The sequence below is a fragment of the Conger conger genome, chromosome 15 (assembly GCF_963514075.1).
Source record: "Conger conger chromosome 15, fConCon1.1, whole genome shotgun sequence".
Taxonomy (NCBI): Eukaryota; Metazoa; Chordata; class Actinopteri; order Anguilliformes; family Congridae; genus Conger; species Conger conger.
Genome location: NC_083774.1, coordinates 8,469,439 through 8,496,967, shown reverse-complemented (window position 1 = coordinate 8,496,967; position 27,529 = coordinate 8,469,439). Strand labels below are relative to the sequence as shown.

General features: G+C 47.0%; 1 protein-coding gene across 1 annotated transcript; it reads left to right on the top strand.

Moving 5' to 3' along the window:
* The first annotated feature begins 48 nt into the window (after nucleotides 1-48).
* Nucleotides 49-27,204, top strand: dbndd1 (dysbindin domain containing 1). Its single transcript, XM_061222846.1, has 4 exons — nucleotides 49-390; nucleotides 8,538-8,684; nucleotides 13,982-14,119; nucleotides 26,203-27,204. Exons 1-4 carry the CDS (start codon nucleotides 360-362, stop codon nucleotides 26,358-26,360), a joined length of 474 nt encoding a protein of 157 aa, XP_061078830.1. The 5' UTR covers nucleotides 49-359; the 3' UTR covers nucleotides 26,361-27,204.
* Nucleotides 27,205-27,529: the final 325 nt, after the last annotated feature.

Sequence of the window (27,529 nt, the reverse complement as noted above, 5' to 3'; positions counted from 1 at the left end):
TGCAGGGTGGTTCTGCAATTCTTAAACTGAGCTCTCTCTCTTACTCTTACTCCCTCCCTCCCTCTCTCTCTCTCTCTCTCTCTCTCTCTCCCTCGCTCTATTAGCTTGCATGGCAGTGCATTGTGGCTGGAGTGACAGCCAGGCGAGTGTGAGTGTGTAGGGATGCATAAACGGTGAAGATCGCCGGAAAGAAAAGGGTGTTGCTGGTGTCGGATGCCGTGGAGAGAGGTGTCGGCACCCCTCTCTCTCTCTCTCTCTCTGTCCCTCTCTCTCTCTCCCTCCCTCCCTTTCTCCCTCCCCATCGCTCTTGCTTTCTCATGCTGCTGCCCTAGCCAGCCCCGCAGACGCTGCCGGACTGGATGGAGGCTCAGGGAGGGGCTGGTACCCCAGGTAGGTGCAGGCTGATGGTTATGCTGCCGTTGCTGACGGTGATGCTTTGCGTCTGGGGCGTGTGTCAGATTTTCAGGGTGTGCGGCTGTTTGACTCATCAGGTAAAAAAAGCAGAAAAGAACGTGTACAGTTTGTGGTGAAACTAATAGAACACAGGATAATTGACGAACCTGAATTCAAAATAGGGACAGTGGTAAGGTAGACCAATCTAGATTTTCTGGCAATATGCACACTGTGAGAATTATGGCATTCAATTTTGAAATGATGACAGATGAGATTGTGTCCCCCTGCATGCGATGTTTTGAACAGGCTTGCAGTACCAGATGTTCAAAGAAAATTCTGATTTTGTTTCAGCAAGTTCCATTCGGAAATAATAACCAAAGGACGCTTCAAATTCTAGTTTTCAGTTGGCCCAGAATGAAAGTTTCTTCATGTAACATGCACAAACGTTTATCAGCATCTGCTCTTAAATGATACATTTTAATCACTTTTCCTTTAAACTGTGCGTATTCTTGCAAAGTAGTTCAGCATTTTTAGTAAGAATGCAGGACAATATAACAGACAGTGAGATGGAAGGGACCTTAAAGGCTCTCGCTGGTAGGTCAAGCACTTTCTGACAGTCGATCGTGTGAAACCTGTGAGAAACGTCTCCCGTTATAAGGCGTTATATTGAGAGTGAGGGAACCAGCGATGCCTATACTGGACCTCTGTTCCTCTGTACACTGGTCTTGAATACTGAGTAGGGCATTCTTGTTTTGTTTTTTTCATCTGTTGTGTCAATCAACATGTCTGGCTGATAAGTGGCTGTGGTTTTATTTCATTTAATTTGTACAAAACATAATTCACTGGCCGATGAAGAGACAGCTACCAAGTACAATACCGTAGGGTCCGGGGACTGACACGCACAAATCGCCGTGCGGTTCCCAGCATGCCCTGCGCCCCGGACGATGTACCCGGGGTGAGCGAAAGACTGGACTAATTGAGTAGCGTTTTAGTTAAACCACGGCAGATGGTTTTAGTCAAACCACGGCAGACGGTTTTAGTTAAACCAAGGCAGACGGTTTTAGTTAAACCAAGGCAGACGGTTTTAGTTAAACCACGGCAGACGGTGAAGCTGCCACGCTGCGCCGGAGAGGAGCCGCTGGAACCCCACCTCGCCCGTGTGCAGCGTGGGCCGCTGAAGAGACGACTGAAGGCCACTCAGCGTCAACGCCCCCACCGCCACGACCGACCACGCCTGCAGCTAAGGGCCACCGGAGTGCAGCGCTACTGGCTGCCTCATTGGCTGAGACTGTACTAGTGGTCCAGGACCTGTGGAAGCGTAGCCTCGACGCTGAAATGGCGGCTCCGTGCCCTCCTCAACGGGTTTGTCGACATCTCCGTAGCTAGAGATGAGGACTGCACGCAAACAGGGCACCGGCACCGGCACCACAGCCCCAATCCGGCTATGCCCTTCATCGGCTAGCGCTAGCAAAGCAGCAGGTGGTGGAGCAAAGGACCCAAGAGATAGATACCGGCCGCAGGCATCATCGAGCCCTCTAACAGCCCCAGGGTAGCCCCAGCCGTGCCAGTAGCCAAGAAAGACTCCACCTGGCATTTCTGTGTCAACTAGAAAATACTCGTACCCACGGTTCAGCTCCACCTCCGCAGTGGCCACCCTGGAAGCAAGGCCCAAGACAGCGTTCGCTATCGTCCAGGGCTTGTGGCAGTTCACAGTCATACCGTTCGGGCTCTGCAACGCACCAGCCTCCGTCGAGAGCCTCATGGAGAGGATGCTAGCCGGTGTGCCCTGGAGCCACTGTGTTGTATACCTCAGCGACCCCGCTCTACGAGGTCCTCACTGCCATCCACTGCCTGAGCACGAAAAAAGCGCAGCTGAGACATCAAGCAGCAGTACCTGGTAGGGGATCCCATGGAGTGGATGGGGGTGTTCTGCGCCCCTTCCCCTCCACTGACTCCGGAACCGGTATGTCCTTGTGGCCATGGACTATTTGGCCGGGGGCATCCCTGACCAAAGAGCTGCTGCTATGGCAGACAAATCTAGTCAAAGAACTGTTCTGCTGGTTCGGGTCGGCAGAGGAGCTGTACAGCGACCAGGGGCAGAACATCGAGGCTCAAGTCTTCCAGGAAGTCTGTAACCGCCTGGAAGGAAATAAAACTCAAACCACCCCATCCAGCGATGGACCGGTGGAACCGTAATGATTTAGTTAACGGTCTGTTTAATCGTTTAATTAGATCAGCAAACTACGTAATTGTGCCGAAAAACGTGGATGTGTGTGTAAAACAAGTATGTGTTACCCTGTGCGGGGTTGGGGGGCTATCAGCCTGTTCGGCACAAAATGGTGTCTACTGTTCGAAGCCGGACTGCTTGCCTGTGTTCCTGCTCAATAAAGTTGTTGGGTTTGAATTCCATTCGTTGTCAGTTTCGTCATCGAACCCCCGCCGCACTAAAATACTAATATATATGGGCTTTGACCGTTATTTATTGGTTGTGCCTTTTTGTCTTTCTAAAACTATCAGTAAGGCTGTTAAGATCAGACACGGGGAGTGGAATTAATCCAGCATTTCAGCAGCATATTGTCGTGAAATGCGCCCTGGTATCGGCTAACGGCACCCAGCCTCTTCCTCAAAGTTTGAGAAACCGCTCGTCGAAAGCTCACACTCCGACGGCAACTGTGATCGATGAAGCACTTCATTACGAGCGAGACGTGAAATCATATACTCTGTCTGTTTTGGTTCTCGCAGCAGCAGAAGAGAGAGAGAGAGAGAGAGAGAGAGAGAGAGAGAGAAAGAAATAATCGATGGCCGGCATCGGGCTGCGTATGCTTTGTGAAATGGGAGTCGGCCGTGTTTTGTCTGCATTCGCTGTACTGCCAGGCTCCTGGCACAACACCCTCGCTCACAGTCTCCGGGCCTCTCCAAGCTCTCTGGCAGGAGCGGCATACCCATGGCAGCCTCACAGCGAGGGAACAATATCAGCGGGTGCCGTCCTCCTCTTGGAAACGCAGGAAGCCTGTTTATTGGGAGACGGGGAGGGAGGGGGTTGGCGAGGAGAAGGCTTACCGATCCCCCACCACCTCCTCTGTTCTCCCGACGGCCTGCTGCTGCAGACGCAGTGTGAGGGGACAGCCCGCCCGGCTGCTGCTGCAGACGCAGTGTGAGGGGACAGCCCGCCCGGCTGTGTGACTCAGTGACAGGGCGAATAAGCTGCAATCAATAAAGTACGCGCTGCTGGGACACGCCCTTACCGGGGAGAAACCTCACTGATTAAGATGTCCCGCTTTCCCCCTCCCACGTACTCACACTCACACACACACACACACACACACACACTCACACACACACACGCTCTCACCCTCTCCCCCTCCCACATACTCACACACTCACACACTCACACACACACACACACACACACACACACACTCACATACACACACACACACTCACATACACACACACACACACTCACACAAGCTCTCCCCCTCTCCCCCTCCCACACACTCACACACACACACACTCACATAAGCTCTCCCCCTCCCACACACTCACACACTCACACTCACACACTCACACACACACACATGCACACACGCACACACACTCTCATCCTCTCCCCCTCTCCCCCTCCCACGTACTCTCACTCACTCACTCACTCACTCACTCACTCACTCACTCACTCACTCACTCACTCACTCACTCGCACACTCGCACACTCGCACACTCACTCACTCGCACACTCGCACACTCGCACACACACACGCACACACGCACACACACTCACACACACGCACACGCGCGCACACACACACGGTCCTGTTGCATGTGTGCTTTCATGGGCCTGACTCTCTGTGCCTTTTCTCTGAGGACATCTATTTTTGTAAAGACTGCAAATGGTCCCAGAGGAATTTCTGTAGGAAGTCATGTCCGTGACACTGGCTAAATGTCACAGGGAATTTTTTTGCCGTCTTAAGAATAGTAAGAGTGTTTTCTTCCGCTGTAAAATGGTGACCCTGAGATGAGCCAGCAGTTTCCTTTTTTTGTAGTTATTCTTTTCTTTCTGTTTCTGCCCTTTGTCACACGCACACACACACGCACACGCACACACTCATGCACACACACATGCACACACACAGGCACGCACACAGGCATGCACACACACACGCACACACACTCATGCACACACACACACACGCACACAAACAGGCACGCACACAAACATGCACATAGCAGGTATTTCTAACAGAACAGAATGCTGTACCCACCCCAGTCTGAAATACTGTTGAGTCACAGGGAAACGGTGAAGGACAGCTGTAAGAGGCAGATCCTGGGGAGAGAAGTCTGTGACTTAATAATAATTAACATTCTCCACAGCAACAATCACATGTCAAGCATCATTTTGTAATGTATTACATTTGGGAATTAATCTCTTTATCGAGGCGTAGCATTATATTTTCCCTGAGTAGGCAGCGCTCTATTGTAGAATGAGATGGAAAGGAATGCTGAGAAACCCTTTTCACAGAGGGTGACAACTCAAATTTCTGCTGCATCATCTGGACATCAGTACAGCTGCTAAAGGTGCAACAGAGAGTTTGGCTGGAGGGTGAGGCTAATGAACACTGAATCAGCTCTTACTACAAACAGCTTTGTATGTGTGCATGTAGCAGCCCTTCAGAGGAGATGCATTTCAGAATGTGTTCGGTAATAAAAATTTTGACAGACAAAAGCAATACAGTTCAATGCAATATATAGAAGTATCATATAATTCACACAGATAAACAAACACGAAATGCTGCTCAGTTCTAGGTTTGTTTGCTGTGTACTGTTTGCTGAATACTGTTAATGCAAGGTGACTTGCTCAGTTCAAACTTGTTGACAGGCTGATTGTTTACACAAATCATGAAATTTCTCAGGAACTTCCACAAGTTGTTTAAGACTTGTCAGTGGGGACAGACCATCGATTGTAGAAAAAATAGGGATTGTGTTTCTGTGACGACTCCCGTTGACTTTCCATGGGCTTTCCAAGGCGCTCTGAAACAGCGGGAGTGCAGTTTTTGGGTGCTGCTGTGCTGTAATAATTGGAGCCAGATACTGTTCAGTAAGGCAATGGGGGACCTTATGTGGGCAGGAAGTCCGGTGAAGTTTGGGTCGTCCACTGAGCGTGTGAGATACAGCGACTCAGCGGTGATGCAAACTGCCCCTGAATCATCCTCAAAATATTTAAACAAGAGCTTAAATGGGGAGACATTACATTAAATTAAAAAAAAACCTACGGCAACTACATTTTCTTGCGGGAAATATTAACTTCCCTGCTGAAAACAACAGCACAACAGATTTTGAAACAGCTAGTAGCTGTTTGACCAGTTCAGACCAGCTCCCAGCTCTACATGGTTCAGCTGGTTGACCCGTTCAGACCAGCTCCCAGCTCAACATGGTTTAGCTGGTTGACCAGTTCAGACCAGCTCCCAGCTCGACATGGTTTAGCTGGTTGACCAGTTCAGACCAGCTTGACCAGCTTATGACCAGCTGGAGCAGCTCAATTTTCAAGCTGGCACAGCTGGATTTTACACCAGGGTTCACATTTAGACCATACTGGGACCATTGACTTACATTGAAATGGGCGAGTCAAACACCTAAACTGGAGCTAGTCACACCGGTGCCAGTGAACAGCATCTCACAAGACCAGGAAGTGAGCTTCAGCTTTGATGCCCATTTTCTGGCATCAAAAAATATTAGTTTTTACAGTCTCACATAATGTAGAATAATGCACTTCAACCTCATTGTCATTGTATCCTTTCAAACACAAAGTGCTAGAGCAAAAACCAAAATAACAAAAATGTGTCACTGTCCAATTAATTGGAATGGAATAGCTTTATTGTCATTGCACAGTACAGAGCAACGAAATTACAGTTTCATCCCGTCCAAGAAACATACAGAGGCCATTTCGTGGCCAACATGGGGAGGGAGACAGGAGCAGGAGAACTATCATTAGATAAGAAAGAAACAATGGGGGGAGATGAGGGAAAAAAATACAACTCCCCAAACTGGGCTCCTTTAGGGGGGCCCAGTGTGGGATTAGGAAAAAAAAACCTCGGCACAGTGGTGCCCACTGTAAATCCACGATCACGAGAGCAGTAACACACCAAGGACCAGAACACATTCCGTTTCCATGTCAGAGCTGAGTGTGGCTGACCATCCACAGTCCTGCCTCGTAACTCTTTTTAACCGGATTACAGATCAAACAGAGTTGGCATCTCCTCACATTGTAGCAGAGGCTCCTCTCTCATTCTTACAAAACATTTTTGCTCCTTTTTAAAACAAGACTGACATACACGCAGAATATGCTAAGGATATTAAATGCTGTCTTTCAAAATGACTTCGCATCATCATGGGATTTCTTTTCAAAAAAAGACTAAATATGAGGAATAAGAATATGAATATGAAATATTGCCTTTCAAATGACATGGGATTTCTCTGTCACAGCATAAAGCATATTGAAAGGAAATGAGAAAACTGTTCACAGCTTTCACAAAAACAACTTTCAACGCGTTATGCCTCGTCAAGCAACCTAAACCTTTTCACCATTTCGGTTTTACTCTGCGATTGTCCTGGAGATTGACACCATTTGACAACTCAGGCCATGGTCATGAGCATGCCCTTTTACTTTCAATTGGAGCATTTATATTGCCGGGGCTTGGCTCATCTTCCTCATAGACAGATAGTGAAGGGAAGGGTGTTTTCAGAAGGGTGTTTCTCAACTAGTAACATCAAACTAATACAGATAGAGATCTCTATGTATACAGATTGTATACAGTACATCATTGTATTTATACAGTGCTTTTCTGGACACTCATAGCACTCACCTGGGTAAAGCACGGCAGCCATTTTGCGTCAAAATGCTCACCACACATCAGCTGAGGAGGAGGGAGAGAATAATGTTTTTGCCAAGAGAATCAGGGGATGATCAGGTGGCAGGTTGAAAGAGCCAGGGTGGGGAATTCAGCCCTCTACTCTTTGCGAAGAGTGTCATGGGATCTCGGTTTGACGTCTGAAAGCCGGGATCTCCTCTGAACTGCATACTTTATATCCCTTCATGTGGACTTTCTACCATACCTGTTGGTTTAATACCTCAACTGTTACCAACTCAACCTATAGGCCAGCAGAGGATGGGCTTCCCCCTATAGCCGGGTTCCTCTCCAGATTTCTTCCCATCAGGGAGTTTTCTTGCCACAGTTTGAGGGTTCTAGTCCCCACAAAGGAGTTTTTTAACCTCTTGCAATCTGGGGGCTTAGAGCTGGTATTTCCCTTCTGTTACTCTGTTAAGCTTCTTTGTGAAAGTTCTCTGTGAAAAGCGCTGTACAAATACAATTGAATTTAATGGAATAATAGTGTGTAGCACAGTCTTAGCTCTTGCGTTGCCTGGGGCTACAGCATCAGTCACTAGTGGCCCCCATGGCTTGAATGGCTACAATTCCATCTGTTGAGCTACCCAGCGACTGTCTTCCACCTACCTATGTTTGTACAAACCCGCCTCGTGAACCATGGTGTGATAATGAGCAGGAGAACGCATGCCGACACACACTCTCCTGGACTAACAGTGGAGATGACATTACATTACAGTTATTTAGCTGACACTTTGATCTGAAACGACTTAGTTGATTGCACTAAGTAGGGGACACTCCCCCCTGGAGCAATGTGGGGGTTAAGGGCCCAACAGCTGTGCGGATCGTATCGTGGGCGGCCCCCGGTATGGCTAAGTGTAGTCAAGCATCCAGAGGACAAGGCTTTTTTAAGGCTTTTCCAGAGCACGTATTACAGTGGGTGGGCTTGCCTCAAATGTTATTTGAAGATACTACATTGGAGTTAACAGTTTAAATGGGGAGAAGGTACTCACATTCAAAAAGTCTGTTAATCAAACCTACCAGTATTGAGGGCCTCGCTCAAGGGTCCAAGAGCTGCATAGATCTGATCGTGGCTAGACTGATCAGGGGACTTGAACCACCACCCTCCTGGGTCCCAGTCTCATACCACATACCAGCTACTGGTCGCCCCATCGGTGCCCATTCCAAATGATGGACAAAATGGCAGAAGAATCTTTGAAAAAAAAGTGTTAAAAGTAAAATGGCTGACCTTTCCTCTGTCCTCCACAGTGGAGCCCAGCAAAGACATTCAGAACCTGCTGAAGCCCTCAAGCTCCGGGGACCTGACCACGGCGCCTTCCCACAGCCCCTCACAGGAGGAAGAAGGGGGAATAACCGTGCCCATCTCTGGGCTCCTGCAGGTCACAGAGAGGAGACGTGAGTACATCACATTACAGGCATTACATTACACTACATTACAGGCATTTGGCAGAAGCTCTTACCCAGAGCGATGTACTACAAAGTACGTAAACATAACCAGGGACAAGTGTGAAGTCTGAAGGACCCTAGAGGGCTGTACAGTAGCAGGAGCCAGAGTGCAAACTGCTTCCTAGTTTGGTTAGCACAGTGGTCCTGGAGAGGCACAGGTGTGCTTCGCCTTAATATCAGCAACCAATTCAGACCCAAGAAACCAGGTGAGGTGAGTTAACCGTTTAATCAACTGCCTTCATTGATCAATTACATGCTGAGTAACAACAAAAGCCAGCCCAACCCTGCAGCTCTCCAGGACCAGGAGTGAGGACCACTGGGCTAAGGTTATCACTGTCCATTATGTATCCAGACCCCACCTCTCAGGGAGTTAGGACTGGCAATGTCCCCGTTTGCATTACCTTAGATCCAAGACGTCTTTTTTTGTGCCTTGGTAAGAAACAAACTTGGTAAGAAATGACACAGCCCGGGCGGGGATCGAACCGGCAACCCTCCAACTGCCAGACTGATCTTACCGCCTGAGCCAATGTGGGCCCCGCCAATGTCACCCCCTGTGTTCCCCCAAGAGGACCACAGTGATGAATCTCAAGCTGGCAGGCTTCTGTGTGCTGGCATTGTCTCCCGTCTCCGTATTGGCTGAAATGCGCCATTATGCGGCCCTGAAGAAGAGGGGCCTTCTCTTCTCCTTGCACTGAACAAGCTCCAAGATCGAACAAGAGGGCCACTGCCACCCACACAAGACAGGGTCTGTCTGCAGGCATCTCAATGCACAATCGGACAGGAAGTCCGGGAGGACCAGCATCTCTCTCTCTCTCTGAAGCCTTCAGGCACTAGGCACTGACACCTGGAGGACAGAGAAACTACACAAGACGAGCATTGAGCTCCATAACATATTACTGTCATTTACTATTGTCAATAATCATAATAATAAAAATAAGAAGAAGAAGAATGTATTATTTAGCTGACATTTTTATCCAAAGCAACCTACAATTGATTAGACTGAGCCAGGGACAATCCACATGGAGCAAAGTGGGGTTAAGGGCCTTGCTCAAACAACTGTGCGGGCCCCCAGTGTGAGTAAGAATCCAAAGGACAAGGCTTTTATCAGACCTTTCAAGTGTACATATTACACTAAGTGGCTGGCCCTCAAATATTATTTGAAGACACTAAATTTGAGTTAATAGTTTAAATGGATTGAGCTTCATCATTCTTTCAATATAACAGGCCTTCAGCAGTTTAGTATTGGATTTTGCCAGTGGGAGAAGTTTGTAGTGATTCGGTATCATGTAATTGGCATATTATGACAGATTCATAGCTGGTTCAATAATTCCTGTTACGTATTATTATATACGTATCATAATACGTATTATTCAGTGAAAAACACAGCCAGTGACAGTAAGTGCTGTAGGAACGAGATCCAGGATAGCAGCGATGTAACCGTCGGTCATTAGTGATGTTTTGGGAACTGAATCTCCTAACAAGCTCTGCACTGTATTTGGACCCAGTACGGATAGCCTGGTCAGCTGATATAACCTTTGACCCGATGTTTTGAGGCCAGACTCACAGAAACAATGGATATTTCCACACAGATTGTCCTTGAGACATTTCAAATTATTTTTCTAAAACCAGGTTTCCGTGAGCTGCAGTTCTGCCCTCTGCGCTGACCTCCGCGGCTGGCATTATTAACAGGGCACCCTTTCCCCAGGATTTCAGGGCGACGTGTTTATTCCTGACACACACTCATTCTCACGGCGCTAGCTCCCTGGTAATGGCTGCACCAACCGCAGCACTGCTGATGCCATTCCCCGGTAATGATGCAGCCCGTCTCCACAGCCCTGGGCCCTGGGCTGGCAGGCAGCATGCTGACAGGCTCAGGCTAAAGGCAATTATGCTAAAGCGGAGAACATGAAAGGGACAGTGATCACAAGAGCCCAATGTTCCCTCCGCGCCCCCCCCCCCCCCCCCCGCCCCCAAAAGCCTGCTTCTGTGTCTATATATGTGATGCTCAAACCCACCCCCCATCTGATCTGAGCTGGCTGTGAAGGGTTTGCACTGCGGTTCTCCCCAGCTGAGGGTAAAGGAAACCTGACCACACCCCGTTACAGAAGCATTTTTTGGAACACATAAATGACTGACCTGTGGATTCACCTGCCCCCACCAGCCTGGTCTGTAACTGACGTGGCTTCAAAACTGACGTACGAACGAGCAAGGACGCTCCATTTGCCCTACTGCCGTTTTCACCATTTCACCCCCTGTCCTCGCCTCCTTTTCTCCTTTCCTTTTCCTGCCTCGCCCAGACGGGCGGAGTTAGGAACAAGGGAAGAAATAAGAGGGTGAACTATAAGTGATTGAGCCCCTGGGATACGTCAGACCTCCACACACAACAGGAAGTAGACGGCAAGAAATCAAACACAGGAAAGGGAAGAGGCGTGTCCTGACTGCAGACACAGGGGAACAGAAATGAGGGTCTTAAATCCGCTCGAGTCTGATGGAGTCTGATAATAACGGGCAGCACTGTGCAGTGGATAGCGTTGTTCCCTCACAGCGCGAAGGGCCTGGATTTGAAGTCCCACTGGATCCTCTCTCTGTGTGGAGCATGTTCTCCCCGTGTCTGCGTGGGTTTCATCCGGGTACTCCGGTTTCCTCCCACAGTCCAAAGACACGCAGGTTCGGGTAACTGGGGAGTACACATTGCTATGGACTGGCATCCCATCCAGGGAGCATTCCGGCCTTTTACCCAATGCATGCTGGGATAGGCTCCAGCACCCCGCCCAACCCTGACCTGGAATAAGCGAGTTGGATAATGGAAGGAGTGAGTGAGGCAGCAGTTTATAATGGGCCAAAAAAAAAAAGTCATTTCTTATTTCATCATCATTTATAATGGTCAGACAAACACCGAGGGACTGAGGGAACAATGGTGCAGGTGGCAGGAGGAAAGCTGTATATCCTAGATCAACTCTAAGCTCATTAATTTTATTTCAGTTCAGGCCTGAGCAGCAAAAAATATAACCAAGTCCTTCTCTACATTATTTCCAATGTTTCTCAGTCATCTCACATCTGAAAAAAAAAGTCACCGTGGAAGAGTCTGTCTTTTGCCGCTGTGCATTTTCAGTCAATTATTCAGAGTGTGGGGGCGGAAGTTAAAAAGGAGAGGGAGAGAAACGAGGGGAACGGGAACAGCAGGGAGGAGGGGGCGTTCTGTACTCATCTCCTGCTCTCTCTGTCTCTCTCTCTCTCCCCCTCTTCCCCCCCTCTCACCGGGAGGTTTATGAACAGCGAGTGGGCGTACCTTTTCCAACAAGAGATATTCTCGCACACGGATCTTACATCCTCTCGCATCCGTCTCACAGATGAGAGGTGCTCGACACACAGAGCATCCCCTTCTGCACAGTTAGGGCCGTCTAATGGGCAGAGATTTCACCGTTCAGCTTGGGAATTTGGAGGAGGCGGGGGAGTAATCCATAAGATCAGACAGGAAAGAGTCCCTGTGTATTACACCGCGTCTAAAATGAGGTGGTTTAGGCAACCGTATAATTATACATCCTATTATTAATCATAGATTTGATAATTACATGGCGTAATCACTCTGAATACATGAGCTACTAATTGCATTTCTATAGGTTGTTGTGGCACGCTGAATAGTGTTTCACAACAAATTGCAGCACAAAACCATTATGTTTGATGCTGAACAAGTGGAAGGGTTCTTAGCAGAACCACACTGAGGGAGAACAGCAATAAAAGAAGAGAATGTGAAGTTGAATGTGCCAAGATAATTTAAAGGGTCACACGTCTTCACCCCGGACGGAATAAATCCGTCTCGCTGTGGAATTGTGCCAACGTGACAATTTCAGGAGAGGTCTGGAAAACGTGGAGCCAGGAATGTCATCTAGCCTCCAGCAGCGAGATTCACTTCCCAAATGAAGAGGGATTCCAGGAACCAGCGCCTGGGGAAGGATGGGGAAGCATACGGCCCAGCTTGAATGTAGCTCGCAGGGAAACTCGCTAATGAGTCAGCCCATCTGTTACACTGCTGTGAACACCATAATCAGGTCCGGCCATACCCAACCATTAGAGACACGGACTCTCACTCAAACAGAAGCATTTCCCTTCATCCTCAGTCACTGATTCTCAGGTGAATCTCATTTCAAATCAGTGATCACATATGCGGTACGCTGACTTTCTGCTCCACGTACAGCAACACTCGTTCAGGGTTTGAAAAACCCTGGGTATTCATTTTGCATCACTTTGTTTTGTTTCAATTAGTATCCGTTTAGTATTTGTCAGACAGATGAGTGTTGAATTTATCAATATGTATGCAGAACAAAGCCCCTTCCATCCCCTGGATAAACAACTCCTAAAATAACGCTTCTGCTCCGCCTGAGCCTCCCCAAGCAGCCCGGCGCTGGGTGAAAGCTCCTCATTACCGAGATGAAAATTTCACTCTCATCATTCTGCCACCAGTCTGAAAAATCCCAGCCCTCCCCCCCGTACACTGCCCTCACCCAAGGGCACACAAACACAAACAATTCATAAACCAGCCTTTTCAGCAGTCAGGACAATATTAAACCATCACCATCAAGCCACAAAATGGTTGCATTGTGCTCCTTTTGAATCTCCCTTTGTCGGCTCTCCCTGGGTTTCTGAAACAGGTCAGTACCACAGCTAGCATGCAGAAGCGTACCCGACTGAATAGCCAGAATTAATTACGAGAACAATGCTAAAGACATACAGCCTACATTCATAATAAGCCCGAAGAAAACGGACAAATATATTCAAACATTCACTAAAACCATTAAAATATCAGAACATTAATTAGTACAAAAGGTAGGAGTGCTTCAGGGAGAGAATGGGAGGGGAACCGAAATTCGGTCCATTAAACACCGTGGTGTTTGTGTGTGTGTGTGTGTGTGTGTGCGTGTGTGTTTCTGTATGTGTCAGTTCCAAAAGTAAGTGGAGCTAAACTAGGGACACATACAACACCATGCATGTACACACACACACACACACACACACACACGTGCACGCACACACACACACACACTGAGCACCAGGTGCAGGTGCAGGTGCAGGTGCAGGTGAGAATTCTACCTGACCAGTGGGACACCTAGAGATTGGGAAGCTACTGAAAATTGAGCTGCAAAAACGGCTAATGAAACGATGCACTTTTGGGTCAGTGTGAAATATTGCGTTGGGTCAGCCTGTGGCAGTAACCCCCCCCCCTGCCCCCCCTCCCCTCTCTCCCTCAGAGCCGCTCAGCAGTGTCTCCTCCCTGGAGGTGCACTTTGACCTCCTGGACCTGACCGAGCTCACAGACATGTCGGACCAGGAGCTGGCCGAGGTCTTCGCCGATTCAGATGAAGAAAACCAAAACGAGTCTCCAGCAAGTAAGTATCCCAGATCCTCTGTTCTCCTGACCATCAGTGGACCGCACCCACGTCACATTCCCAAATCATTCCCATTCCCGTTACGTCTCCTGGACCGCCAAAGCACGGACACCGCGCTTTGTCATAATCAACATTATGACATGTTTCTCGTGACAGAACGTAATTACAGTTTGCACCAACTGCATGGTCTGTGGTTACACAGTGGCTGGGTTTGTGCATCACATTTGTGGCTGAAAAAAACAGCAGAGAGACAGCAGAGATTCAGTGAGAAAGCTGCTGCCACATTCCCCTTTACACACTGTAGGTCTGGCTAATGGCTCTCACTATTCATGTGTGTGTGCCAGGGGTGCTCCTCATCATCACTCTGGTGGTGGTGCAGAGAAAAAAAAAAAAAAGATCCCTTTCTGTACAGAAATGTGCTTTATCCACATTTAATGACAGTGTAATTCAACTTTAAAATAAATACATTCAAACAAGACTATTCCCCCCCCCCCCCCCAGAACTAACGATGTCTGGAAAAGTAACCTCGTTTCACCTGTTTCACTGAAAGATAAGCGAGACAGACGGTATACAGAAGAGCTGTTGAATCAGGTCCAATACAGACGTGAACTGGCTCTTTAGCTGGTGCTAAATCCTGCAAACACCCAGTGTTTCCACAGTACCCCCCCCCCTCCCATTTCCCCTCTGGGCTGTTCCTCAGGGTCTAGGAGGCCCATGATTATTTGATTGGGTGCAGCGAGAGTGCATAAGTGTGTCCCTCCTTAATATTTCATCGGGCGGCACTGTTGGCTCCTCCTGCCTCTCTCCCACACTCTAATCTGGCTTCAGCTGCTTCACACAGTCCTGAGGAAGACTGCGGGCCCCAGAATCCTCCACTCTGCCCGCCCCCGTCTCATTTCCTCCCAAACGGAACACCTGGGGGTTGTCCCAGCGGTGTACAATGCTGCTTTAGGCTGGAAGTGAGATTGATTGAGGTCCCAGCACTGTTCCAGTCAGGCTCTGACAGATGAGTCCCTGCACACCCATGAATCGCAGCACACAGACTGCACGCCAGCTCCAGCTCCAGAGCACAGCTAAAGAACCGCTCCAGCTGCTGACAATCAGCCAGGCTGTGCCATAAAACTGGCCTTACATTCAGCCTGGCTGTGCTGTAAAACTGGCCTGACAATCAGCCTCACTGTGCTGTAAAACTGGCCTTACATTCAGCCTGGCTGTGCTGTAAAACTGGCCTGACAATCAGCCTCACTGTGCTGTAAAACTGGCCTGACAATCAGCCTCGCTTGTGCTGTAAAACTGGCCTGACAATCAGCCTGGCTGTGCTGTAAAACTGGCCTGACAATCAGCCTCGCTGTGCTGTAAAACTGGCCTGACAATCAGCCTGGCTGTGCTGTAAAACTAGCCTGAAATCAGCCTGCATGTGCAGTAAAAATAGCCTGAAATCAGCCTGCCTGTGCAGTAAAACTAGCCTGAAATCAGCCTAGCTGTGCTGTAAAACTGGCCTGACAATCAGCCTTATTGTGCTGTAAAACTGGCCTGACAATCAGCCTCGCTGTGCTGTAAAACTGGCCTGACAATCAGCCTTATTGTGCTGTAAAAGGAGCTCCGAGCACTGTACAGCATACTCATTACAGGGAACACACACACAGACACACAGGCAGACATACACACACAGAGACACACGCAGACACATATACACACACACACACACACACACACACACACACACACACACACACACAGACAGACATACACACACACAGACACACACATGCAGACAGACACATACACACACACAGACATACATACACACACAAACACGCATACAGATAACAGACAGACACATACACACATAGACATACAGACAGACACACTGCAGCGTACTGACGGAAAGGCTCATTACAGGGAAGTTAAACACACACACACAGACAAAAACACACAAACAGACAGACATGCACACACAGACAGACAGACAGACAGACACATACATACACACACAAAAATACATGCACACACACTGCAGCTAACAGACGGAAAAGCTCATTACAGGGAAGTTAAACACACACACACACACACGCACACACAGACCGACAGACATACAGTAAATCCTCAAATTGTGTCCTGGATTCTATTTGATGCCGGGCCTCAGATAATAGCCGGGGGAGTGGTCGATTCGGACAAATAAAGGCCGGCCCTCAAATACAAGCGGGGGTAATATTGCCTACCAGTAGGGCTATCAGTCCATGAGCACTAGAAGACATTGTTTCGATTTAACTCAATGAAATAAAAGAGCTCTTCTTAATATTTTATATTGTTGGTTGGTTTAATACTGTTGCCAATGAAAAGTCGTTGTCCTACACCATGGGTCTCCAACACGTTGCTCTCAAGCTACCAGTCGCTTGCCGCCCCCTTCTGAGTAGCTTGCCAAAAGCTGAAGCAGTATACATTTAAACACAATTGTTGCCGCGAGGCATTCCAGCCTACGAATTTAATGAAAAGTAAATCAGGCAAAATTAAAAATGAACTCAATTTAGGCTACTTACGCAATAAGGTTTCCATGTATTTACAGCACAGCGCACGTTCAATGAATGAATGAAAGCGGCTGCCTTGACTCGCAATAAACAGACGGGTGGAAATCCCGACACTCTTTCTACATAAAACTTAACAGTGAACCATCAAATACCCCCCCAGATTTCAGTGCCCATCAGTCCCAACATTTAGGAATTTAAATGAAACCAAAGCGAAAATCTTTTGATAGCCTACCGGTATGCTGCTCCAAACGAAACGCATGTCTCACAATAAAACGCCAATAATAACTTGCTGTTATCTACGCTAATTTGTTATTGTTCATGAAGGCGTGTCTGGCTAGTTGTTTTATGATGACGCATCTGTTTTGGCTTTCATTAATGGTTTAGCTACTCAAGTTGCGTTTCTGACCGGTTACAGGAAGTGTTGAACAGTGTTGGCCCACTTTAAGTGTAGCCTTTTACTTTATTTCTAAGAATAAAATTCTACAACAGAAGCCTAAAAAGAAATAAAGGCCTGCCTCGAATACAAGCCTGCCCCAAATAATGGCCTGTGCTTTGTGCAGCCTAAGTAAATAAAAGACCCCGGCCACAATTTGAGGATTTACGGTACGCACACACACACACACACACACACACACACACACACACACACAGACAAACACACACAGACACAGAGACAGACACACACAAACACTGCAGCGTACTGACGGAAAGGCTCATTACAGGGAAGGTAAACACACACACACACACACAGACAGAGAGATACACACACACAGACATAGACATACACAGACAGACAGACAGACAGACAGACAGACAGACACACACACACACACACACACACACACACACACACACTGTAGCGTACTGACGGAAAGGCTCATTACAGGGGAGTTAAACAGGAACTGGGTTATGGAGCGCATGTCAGAAAGCAGAGAGAGAGAGGAAGCAGAGACGTCTCAGGGTGATTTATGGAGCGCTCAGAAGGCAGCCACAGCAGTGGAAACGGAAGATGGCTGTGTTGTCTCCGTGATGAAGCGGTTCTGTGAAGAACTGAATCATTTCTCACCTGCACCTGACCTTGACACATGAGCGTGTGAACAGCCTCTTCACATATTAAAACAAACGATCGGTTCACACAGGCTCAATACGGCAAAACTTTCCATTTAACTGATCCTCTTGGAGCATCGATTACGGAGACATTCTGTGCTACTCCAATTGAAATTTTGAGAAGCACTATAAGACAGTTAATAAACGTGACAAACAGTCACAACGCTCAAAGGGGCTGGCCTGTTTCCAGAAGAAGGATCTGAAATGCTGTCCTGAAATCCTGGGTTTGGCTGTATTTAAAAAAGGCAATGCTTTCTGTTAAAAATACCTTTTTCTGCTGTACATTTCAACACAGACCACAGGGCTTTTCGCATTCAGAGAGAAACACCAATGACAACAATATAGATGCTGCGTTATTAGCACAGACAAGCAGTTTGGAGGAAGGGTGCTTTGCAAACAAATCCATATTTAGCAAGAAAATGCAAGAAACGTGCATTTCAGATGAAGGCAGTTTAAATTAAACTCCTTGGAACTCATCAATAAAAGCTAGAAGGGATGGTATTTCCCAGTTCAGTAACAGATTATTTCAGCATCATCTCAGCAGTTATAAAATGTAATGTGGCTCCACTGTCATTTAATATTACTAATAAATCCTTCAGTGCAACATTAAAACAAACTCCAGACAGCCTGAGGTTTTAACTCCGTCTCATGAAACCAGTTTGTAAACAGAGATAGACACAGTACTGTGAAAGAGGGGTACAGGGAAGTTAAACACACAAACACATACACAAGACAGAAATCTAGTGCAGATTTCTTGACATACACAAACACAGACACACACGGACACACACAGACAGACACACACACACCTTCATCCCCAGTATGCAAGCCCACTCCTGTCCTACAGTGCCCGTGTCTTTGTGCTTCATAGCCTGGTTTTTCCGAGCATGGTTAACTGTTTTTGTTGGTTAGCTGTTTTTGTCCACCCCACTCCACCCCTTTCCTGGACAATGGCACACATATTTATCCATGTCTCCCAGAAAAGCAGGGCAGCTGGTAGCCTAGTGGCTAGGGTACATGACTGGGTCCTGGAAGGTGGTTCAAGCCCCAGTGCAGCCACGATCCGCTCAGCTGTTGGGCCCTTGAGCAAGGCCCTTAACCCAACATTGCTCCGGGGGGGGGGGGGATTGTCCCCTGCTTCGTCTAATGAATTGTAAGTCGCTTTGGATAAAAGCCTCAGCTTAATAATAATGATAATGACTTATTACACCCAGAAGCCAGATGTCAAACAACCTTGCTATCTCCAGAACTCCCTACACTGATTAAAAAGAAATATATTTCCAGCCCTGCTTAAACAATGTCTTTTGAATGACTGGTCTTCTGACCTGTAATAGTCCTTCAGTCATTAGTAGGGGGGGGGGGGTCACTAATAGCTTCTCCTTCCCAGACTAAGCTTCAGGTGTACAGTGTCTGGCCAAAAGCAGTCTGCTCGGTGTGCAAAGCCCAGACAAAGGCCATTAAATTAAATGAGTCGTGAATTTGACTATAATATTTTGGAACAGCCTCTCCTCACTCTAATGCATAGTCCCCAGTCTGCTGTTAGCGGTTTACCAAGGCTGTCTTTCCAAAGAGACGTGCCACATGATGACAGACTGCCCCCTGTAGGACATCAAGTGTAAAGACATAGTCCTTTAGCTGGAGTACCAGGCATTAATCCGCACACCCATTATGCAGATAAAGACGGGGCTAACCTCTTCTAATTAACAATAATAAAGATTTGTCATTTAGCTGACACTTTTATCCAAAGCGACTTACAGTTGATTAAGCAGGGAACAAACGTGGGGTTAAGGATCCTACAAGGGGCTACACTAGGGCTTGAACCACCAACCATCTGGGTCCCAAGTCAAGCACCTTAGGCTACAGGCTGCCCCAATAATCGCTGAGGCAGCAGCGTGGGCAGTTCTGTGCAGATTTTGCACCAGCACTTGACTGGCAGGAAGGTGAATTGGGTGTAGTCCACTGGCCCTGCCCCAGCAGGCTGGCTGACTTCTCTCTGTATACTGCTTGGCAGTGCATATCACAGGATGACATCATGAACTCAGTGATGTCCTTGAGAGGTAGACTTGACGCAGTCATCAAACGTGAGGTGCATGCAACAGAGTATTGAACTTCATTACATGTCAAAACTTACTTTGTCCCAATACACCTGCAGTCTAGTTGTTAAGGTACATGACTGGGACCCAGAAAGTTGGCGGTTCAAAAACAACATTTGTGGCCATGATAAGATCCATGCAGCTGTTGCCCTTTGGATAAAAGCGTTAGCTAAATTAGCTAAATAACAAATTATCTAAATTATTTGTATGCGGACTTGAAATATGGGTATGTGACTCGTTGAATGATATTGTTGTAATATAGCTCAATATTACAGTATGTTGAACACAACTCTGAAATAAATATAGACATCCTGAATGTTATCACAGTCAGCTAGATTTCAGTATTTTCTGTCCCAATACGCTTGCATTTACCTGTAGGTCAAAGGTCATTAATGCAGGTGGGAGTGAGTTTGTTTTTCTGTTATTTCTGTGTGTGGGTTTCATTACCCTCCCTTTGGTGCACAGGTAGAGGTCAGAGTGTGGAGATTCACCTCTCAAACACAGATCATTCACAGCCCGGCATAAATGTCCAAATTCTGTTCATTTGGATCACGAGTGATAAAATTCACAACAATTTAGGGATATGGTCTTACTACCCTAACAAAATAAACATTTGACAACAACTAAGAATAGTCTCTTGATATGAAGAACAGCTGAAGCCTTTTTTTTTTTTTTTTTTACAGAATATGCAAACACACTGCAGTTTGTCATCCAGGGCCTTTGAACATTTTGGTGATCAAACGGTACATCGAGAAGACGCGTTCGGGAGGAATAATGTATGCATATGTATGCAATGTAAGCCAACTGCCATGCCTTGTAATGTTCAAAGCAACTGTCTCTCCAGAACTATGACAGTTGGTACACCAAAAACCCTTCTGCCGAAAGGCAACTGCCCCAAAGTAGATTCACATGCTAAAGCGGAGACTTGCGCTTGGCTTGGAAAACTGCAGCTTAAAAACCAAAAAATTGCTTTTTAAGTATTAGCGACATGGGCAGGGTGTGAGGGCGTGTGGACTGTATAGATTTCTGCCGTCTCCCCCGTCAATAAAGCACCAGGACATCATAAGATGGCCGTGCAGAACACTCAAATCAAATCAATTCAATTTCATTTGTATCGTGCTTTTTACGGTCAAAGACGGCTTAACTCATCCAGAATGCTGCAGCTCGTCTGATCTTCAACCTCCCCAGACACTCCCACGTCACCCCCCTGCTCACTTCCCTCCACTGGCTGCCTGTCACGGCCCTCCTCAAACTTACAACATCGGTGCTAGCATAGCAGGCAGTTAAGGGGTTAGCTTACTGCCAAAATATTCACCAAAAAGGTTTTATTACTACTTCTTCATTGGTTTGTTCTCATCAGATTAAACTACAGTCACTGCTGTTACACCCATGAGTAAGGATAAATGAACTTGAGATGAACTGCATCAACTATGTATTAGTCTTTGGATAGACTGTATGCACAAAGAATGCAAGCTACTGTGGATAGGAGCATCTGCTAAAATCCTAAATGTAGCATATAGCTAATAGAGTTGTGGTGTCAGAGTTCTGATAGAAAAAAGAGTGAAGAGAGACAGATTTGGAAGAAAGTAGATTGATATGACAGGCAACTTGAATCAATTACACTTAACTGAGCGGATTCCCTTATTTACCAGAGAAGGACAGGGTGGAGACAAATGCCCCAAGGACTCAGAAAACTGTAATGGTTTCACAAGTGGTTCTCTGTGGACTGGAGCCAATTATGCCCAGTGCTGGTTTCATATCTCACAGTGTTTCAGAGCGTGTGCCAGAGGGAGTCTGCTTTCACGCTCAGACAGAACGGGCTTGTTCCAATCGCTTATTTTCCTCCTCTTTTATTTACTGTGCTCCTTTTTCTAGTCCTAGCTCCACCCATAGGGAGAGGTTAAGAAAAGAGGCTAGAAAGAGAAATTAAGTTGAGAAAACGTGACTTGGTCAAATGGAATGCCCTTGCTCCTTCAAACGTCAGTTCGAAGCCACATCAGTTACAGACATGGCAGATGGGGAGAGGTGGTCCCACAGGTCGATCGTTAATGCGTCACGTTTTCCGAATAAATACTTCCGCAAAGGAATGCGTTCGTGTTTCCGTGATCAAAGGCAAGATTGGGAGTTCTTAACTTCAACATCTTGCTCCATTCCAAAATAAGCGAATGGACTGATCCAAGTGTGTGGGAGTCCACAGGGAACAGCTCTGAAACACGGCAGGGAGTTTTCATTATGTGAAGGGCATCTGGGAGGGCCAGACGTCACTGGAGCGGATGACAGACAGGCCTCCGATATCTCCCTGTCCAAATCGGGAAGCTGTGAGACTCCTCTGTTATCCATATTCATCAAGCGGTCCATCACGCGTCACGGTGCCGGGCTGAGACAGGACTGCTGACAGACGCTGTGTCCCCATTATTCAAATCAGACCGCTTCTGATCCTCCGTCACAGACTCAAGGGACAGAACAATACCATGTTTACAGAGTGCTTCTATGTGCTCACACACACACACACACACACACACACACACACACACACACACACACACACACACACACACACACACACACACACACACACACACACACACACACACACACACACACACACACACACACACACGGAGGGGGGGGTGACATGGCTCAGGCAGTAAGAGCAGTCGTCTGGCAGTTGGAGGGTTGCCGGTTCGATCCCCCACCCGGGCTGTGTCGCTGAGCAAGACACCCAACCCCCAAATGCTCCTGACGAGCTGGTCGGCGCCTTGCATGGCAGCCAATCGCCGTCGGTGTGCAAGTGTGTGTATGAATGGGTGAATGAGAAGCATCAATTGTACAGCGCTTTGGATAAAGGCACTATATAAATGCCAACCATTTACACACACAGGCACGCATGCATACTGCCCACACACATAAACACACACACACACACAGCTCATACAAACACACAGGCACACAGGCATACTGCTCACACACAAACACACACACACACACAGGCACGCATGCACAGATACTGCTCACACACTGTTCACACACACACATACACAGGCACACACACATGCACACAGACGCACGCACACACACACACACACACACACACAGACCTGCATGTGAAATCCCCAGATCAATAGGACCATTTTGGATAAGTAGTTGTCAATTTATTAAAATGGTTAATTATTAATGGTATATGTTATTAATGGTATATGTTATTAAACATGCAGTTGGCTATCCATTAACCCAAGAAGTAGTGTTTGCCTACTGCGATACTTTCCAAGGTTAGGTAATATCAGGACAACAACCAAATGGCCATCTGAGAGTGAATGTTCCCCTGCAAGAAAATAAACATCACTGACTCCAGTGAAAGCAAAGGCCAGCTTGATAAAAACAGGAATAATTACAAATCCTCGAGTCTCAGGCATTCATATATAGTCTGAGGTATTCAGTATTATCTAGATACAGTTGTGCTGCAGTTTGATGGAGCCATGCGCCTGTAGAACCGACATGCACGATGACTCATCAAAAAATTCTGACATGTTCGGAATTTACAGCGGTTAAAACAACTGCACTGAATGCACACGGTCTTTGAGTAGGAGTTCTAAAGAGGTGAACGCTTTCATGAATTATTCAGCACATTCCTCGCTCTCATTCATTTGAATAAATCCATAGGATATGAATATTGAACATGGGCAGGGCCGCTCCTCGCTGACTGTAGAATAGATTACTAATAGGAGACGATATTTGTTTCCAACAAACCTTTACATTAATTATTTACAGGTTAAATAATATGTAACCTATAAAAGCTGAAAGGGCATTCAAGTCTAGTCAAGTTGAGAGATGAGGCAGAATCCCACATCTGTCACATGGCCGTTTCACGCTAGCGGTATGTAATGCATCACAGTATCACGTCTCATGCTCAGTAGATATAACACGGTATACATGCCATCTTTCCAGCAAATAGCCTATTGAGGCACAGTGGAAAAACTCCATTAAAGAGTTCACATGACAGCAACAGAGCAAGGCTGTGCCAAGAAAGACATCAAATCTAGGACATTGTGTCCAAACGTCTGACATAAAGGAAGCCTTAAAAAAGCATTAACATGCAAGAGATGAGTTTGTGGAGCATCCAGCAGCCAGCGTTTACACAGTGATGGATGACCTGTGCTCGACATCATCAATACCGTTCTGGGGACAGGGAGGGAGGCTGACTCAGGCGGACCCAATCGGACCGCGCTTCCATATTGCCCTCAGCACACTGACTGCCCTCTCCAAACGCGATAAAACCACACAATGTGTCCCTTTTTTTAATACACCTCCATGTCTACTTAAGGTCAACACATTTTGTGTTACTTTCAGCACAGTCCGTGTTAAAAAGACTCCCTTTCTAACACATAAATTATATTCATTTGTAACACAGAAACAGCAACTTTCACAATTTTCTGAAAGGAAGACAAAAGTTGTAACACAAAATTGTGCCGCATATTAACACATGAACACAAAAGCACCCCGGTGTAAAATCCAGCTACGACCAGCTTGGAATACCAGCTACTAGCTGTTGCAAAGCATAGCTTGAGCCGGTCAAACCATGTAGGGCGGCCTTTAAGGTACATGAAGGTCAGTGGTTCGATCCTCGGTGTAGCCATGATAAGATCCACAGAGCCATTGGGCCCTTGAGGAAACAGGAGACAAACAGGGTTCAGCAACAAAACATGTGTGGGATATTAAAACATGAACACAAAAGTAGTAAAACAGTGTGGCATATTAACACATCCATTTTTGGCAGTGTGGAAGGCCACAGAACCTGGGAGTGTGTGACAGGGAGACTGCGAAAATGACTTTCTGAAAGAATACTCAATCATACGGATCACTGGCTTCTAGCTATATGAAATTATAATGTGCCAGAGATGTCTTAGAAGATGGCTTACTCTTAGCATTTTCTTGGCTTTGATTTCAGCAATGTATTTATAATGAACATAGACTAGTCTTCCGCTTCCATTTCTTCTTCGGCAATTATCATCATTGTTATTATTATTAGAATTAATTGGATGAGGCAGGAGAAGCTTACAGAATGAAAGGAAAAACCGTTTCAATCTACCAGTGAACCATCATTTTCACTATAATGCTTAACATTAAAATCATGACTGCAGATTTTTTTCCCCAAAGATGATCAGGCAATTCATCTCCCTGACGGTGATGGCAGGGGACGAAATTAGATTTTCAGAAAAAATTCCCGGCTAATACGCGGTTAGCCTCCAGCGCACACAGTCCTCCTTCACTGACCTTTTACACACGGTGACGCCACCACCCAGGTTTGATCAATACACAGCAACACCGGTATGCTAACAGTCTGGGAAGGGGATTTGCTGCACAAAAAAAGAGACCGCAGCAACAAGGAGTGCTTCTTTTAACAAATACGCTTCCTACCGACAGTTCTATAAATAAGCCTACGATGCTTGTGTCGAGGAGATACTTCAATGTGATAATCGATAGGGAGCGGGCCCAGAGTGCTCGAGATGCAGCGCTGTGACTGACAGGTGGGGTTGAAGTGTAATTACATGGAGGGCGGCGCGCTGCACTGTAAGCATGTTTTGTCTGTCCTATACACGCGAGGGCGTGGCGAGGGACGGGGCCGATGTGTCAGGCTCCAGGCCTCGACGCTAACATTTATTGTTTATCGTTTATTTATTTGGATCCCCGTACGCTACCACTGGCGTAGCAGCCACTCTTCCTGGGGTCCGCATGTAGACAAAACACAACATATATAACAAGACATATACCATGTAACAAATCTAAATATATTTTCAAGGAGTACACGCTCCAAAGTCGAAAGATTTAGCAGCATGCTAATGCATCCCAATTAGCAGATGCGCTCCTACTGTTTTCAGTTAGCAAACATCCATAGTCCGGAGCAAGCGCTCATAAAATGGCCACTGAGTGTAGATGATGTAAGGATGCAGATTTGATTTGATTTATTTGACATATCAAAGTAAAAAAAACAGAAACATTTTCGTTATGGTTGAGGTTTTTAAATTCATTAACGGGAACTACAGGGCGAGTTTGTTTAACAGAACGAGGGGGCATCGAATGTGTGTGTGTATAATCTCTGTGTGTAATTTATGTTTCCATTTAATGGAAATTAGCAAAGCATAAACTTTTTTTACAGACAGGACATGCAGTGGAGGCAGAAAAATTGGGGGCTTTCAAGACCAGGCTTGATACGCCTCTAGATACCATTTCGTTTTCAGGCAAGCTAAGCAGTAGGTACGCTTTGGTGGTAGGAGAAGGCTGAAGGGCTGAATGGGCTGTAATTCTGTTGTTACAGTATGTGTTACTGTATGTAATGGGAGCTCTGTCCCCACCCCAGGCCACCACCAGCCGCCCCTACCCCGCGGAGGCTACATGCGCTCTCCCTCCTGGACCCGCTGCAGCAAAGCAGAGACCGTGCGAGAGAGGAAGCACCACAGCGATTCAGACGCCACCACCGAGCCCTACCTGAAGATGGAGCGCCCCAAACAGCCCTGAGAGCCCCAGACCTGCCGCCTCCGCCAGCCCGAGACCCAATGGTGCTAAAGGACCGACCAAACCAACACACAAAAACACCGCAACGCACCGGTCACTCTCAGTACACACACGTCTCCCGTTTTAAACCTGGGCGATCCTGTTAGCACAAAGGCCACAGGGCGGGGGGGCGTGTGATTTCGTGGAGGTTTCTTTTTCCCATGTAGGGAGGCTGACTGGGCAGGGGCCCCACGTGGCAAAAAAAAACAACAACAACACAGAGCCATGATGCATGCTGGGACACGGGAACATCACCAGCCGCGAAGCTACGGGAGGCAGAGGGGGTACGGAGGGGCGGGACGAGCACAAAGAGACAGAACCGAAGTCCCCGCCCGTCAGGCAGGGTTCGGAGGAAAACCCCCCGCTGTCAACGCAGTGTCCTAACGCACGTCCTGAACTACAGCCAAATAACCACGGTACAGTAAAGGTCCTAAATTCCGCTCATAAGGCCATTACCTGCACTTATTTTACTGTAACCTCTCTTTACAGGAAACAACAAATACCGCCCAAAGCCTATACATCATTATCTGCCTTTTTTTGAAGTACCTGTGTAAATTGTCGGACTCTGTAATTTGCTGATCGCTGTAACGAGTAGTGGAGGCTGGCACAGTGAGCCAGCAGTTTGTTTCCTCGTCTCCGAATGTGTGTGTGGACTGATGTGGGTGACCCCTAGTGGCCATAGTAAATATAGCACTGTCTGCCCAAGAAGACGGTCTTGAAAACCAATCCTTCACTGATATTGCATTAAACACTGTGCATTTGACAGTTAAATTTAAAAGATAATAACAATAAAGAAATGAGAGGAGAATTGGCCTTCAGCTGGATTTATTTCAGAATAACATGACATCTGAAATGAGTGGAAAGTGATTTTCAACGAAGAGTGTATATTTGTCATGTTCTGTGGCGTAATAAGCATTGGTTCGGTACGGAGCTGAGGCTACACCCTAATGGCATAGCGAGTACAACAGATCGCTGGGTTACTGAGACTATATTACACACACTTCTGTTCCATATTAATAGTCGTAAATCGCGCTTCCTGTACACAGTAATTACATGCACAATTGCCCCTCTAACTAGAGGCACATTTCATTTCGGCAGCTTTCGTGTTTTTTCATTTCTGTTTGCAAACTTCC

Excerpts from the sequence above, each read along its gene's own strand:
- dbndd1 (XM_061222846.1), top strand. The coding sequence starts at position 360 with ATGGAGGCTCAGGGAGGGGCTGGTACCCCAG. Across the intron at positions 8,685-13,981 it reads GCAGGTCACAGAGAGGAGAC|AGCCGCTCAGCAGTGTCTCC; the intron begins GTGAGTACATCA and ends TCTCTCCCTCAG. Across the intron at positions 14,120-26,202 it reads CCAAAACGAGTCTCCAGCAA|GCCACCACCAGCCGCCCCTA; the intron begins GTAAGTATCCCA and ends TCCCCACCCCAG.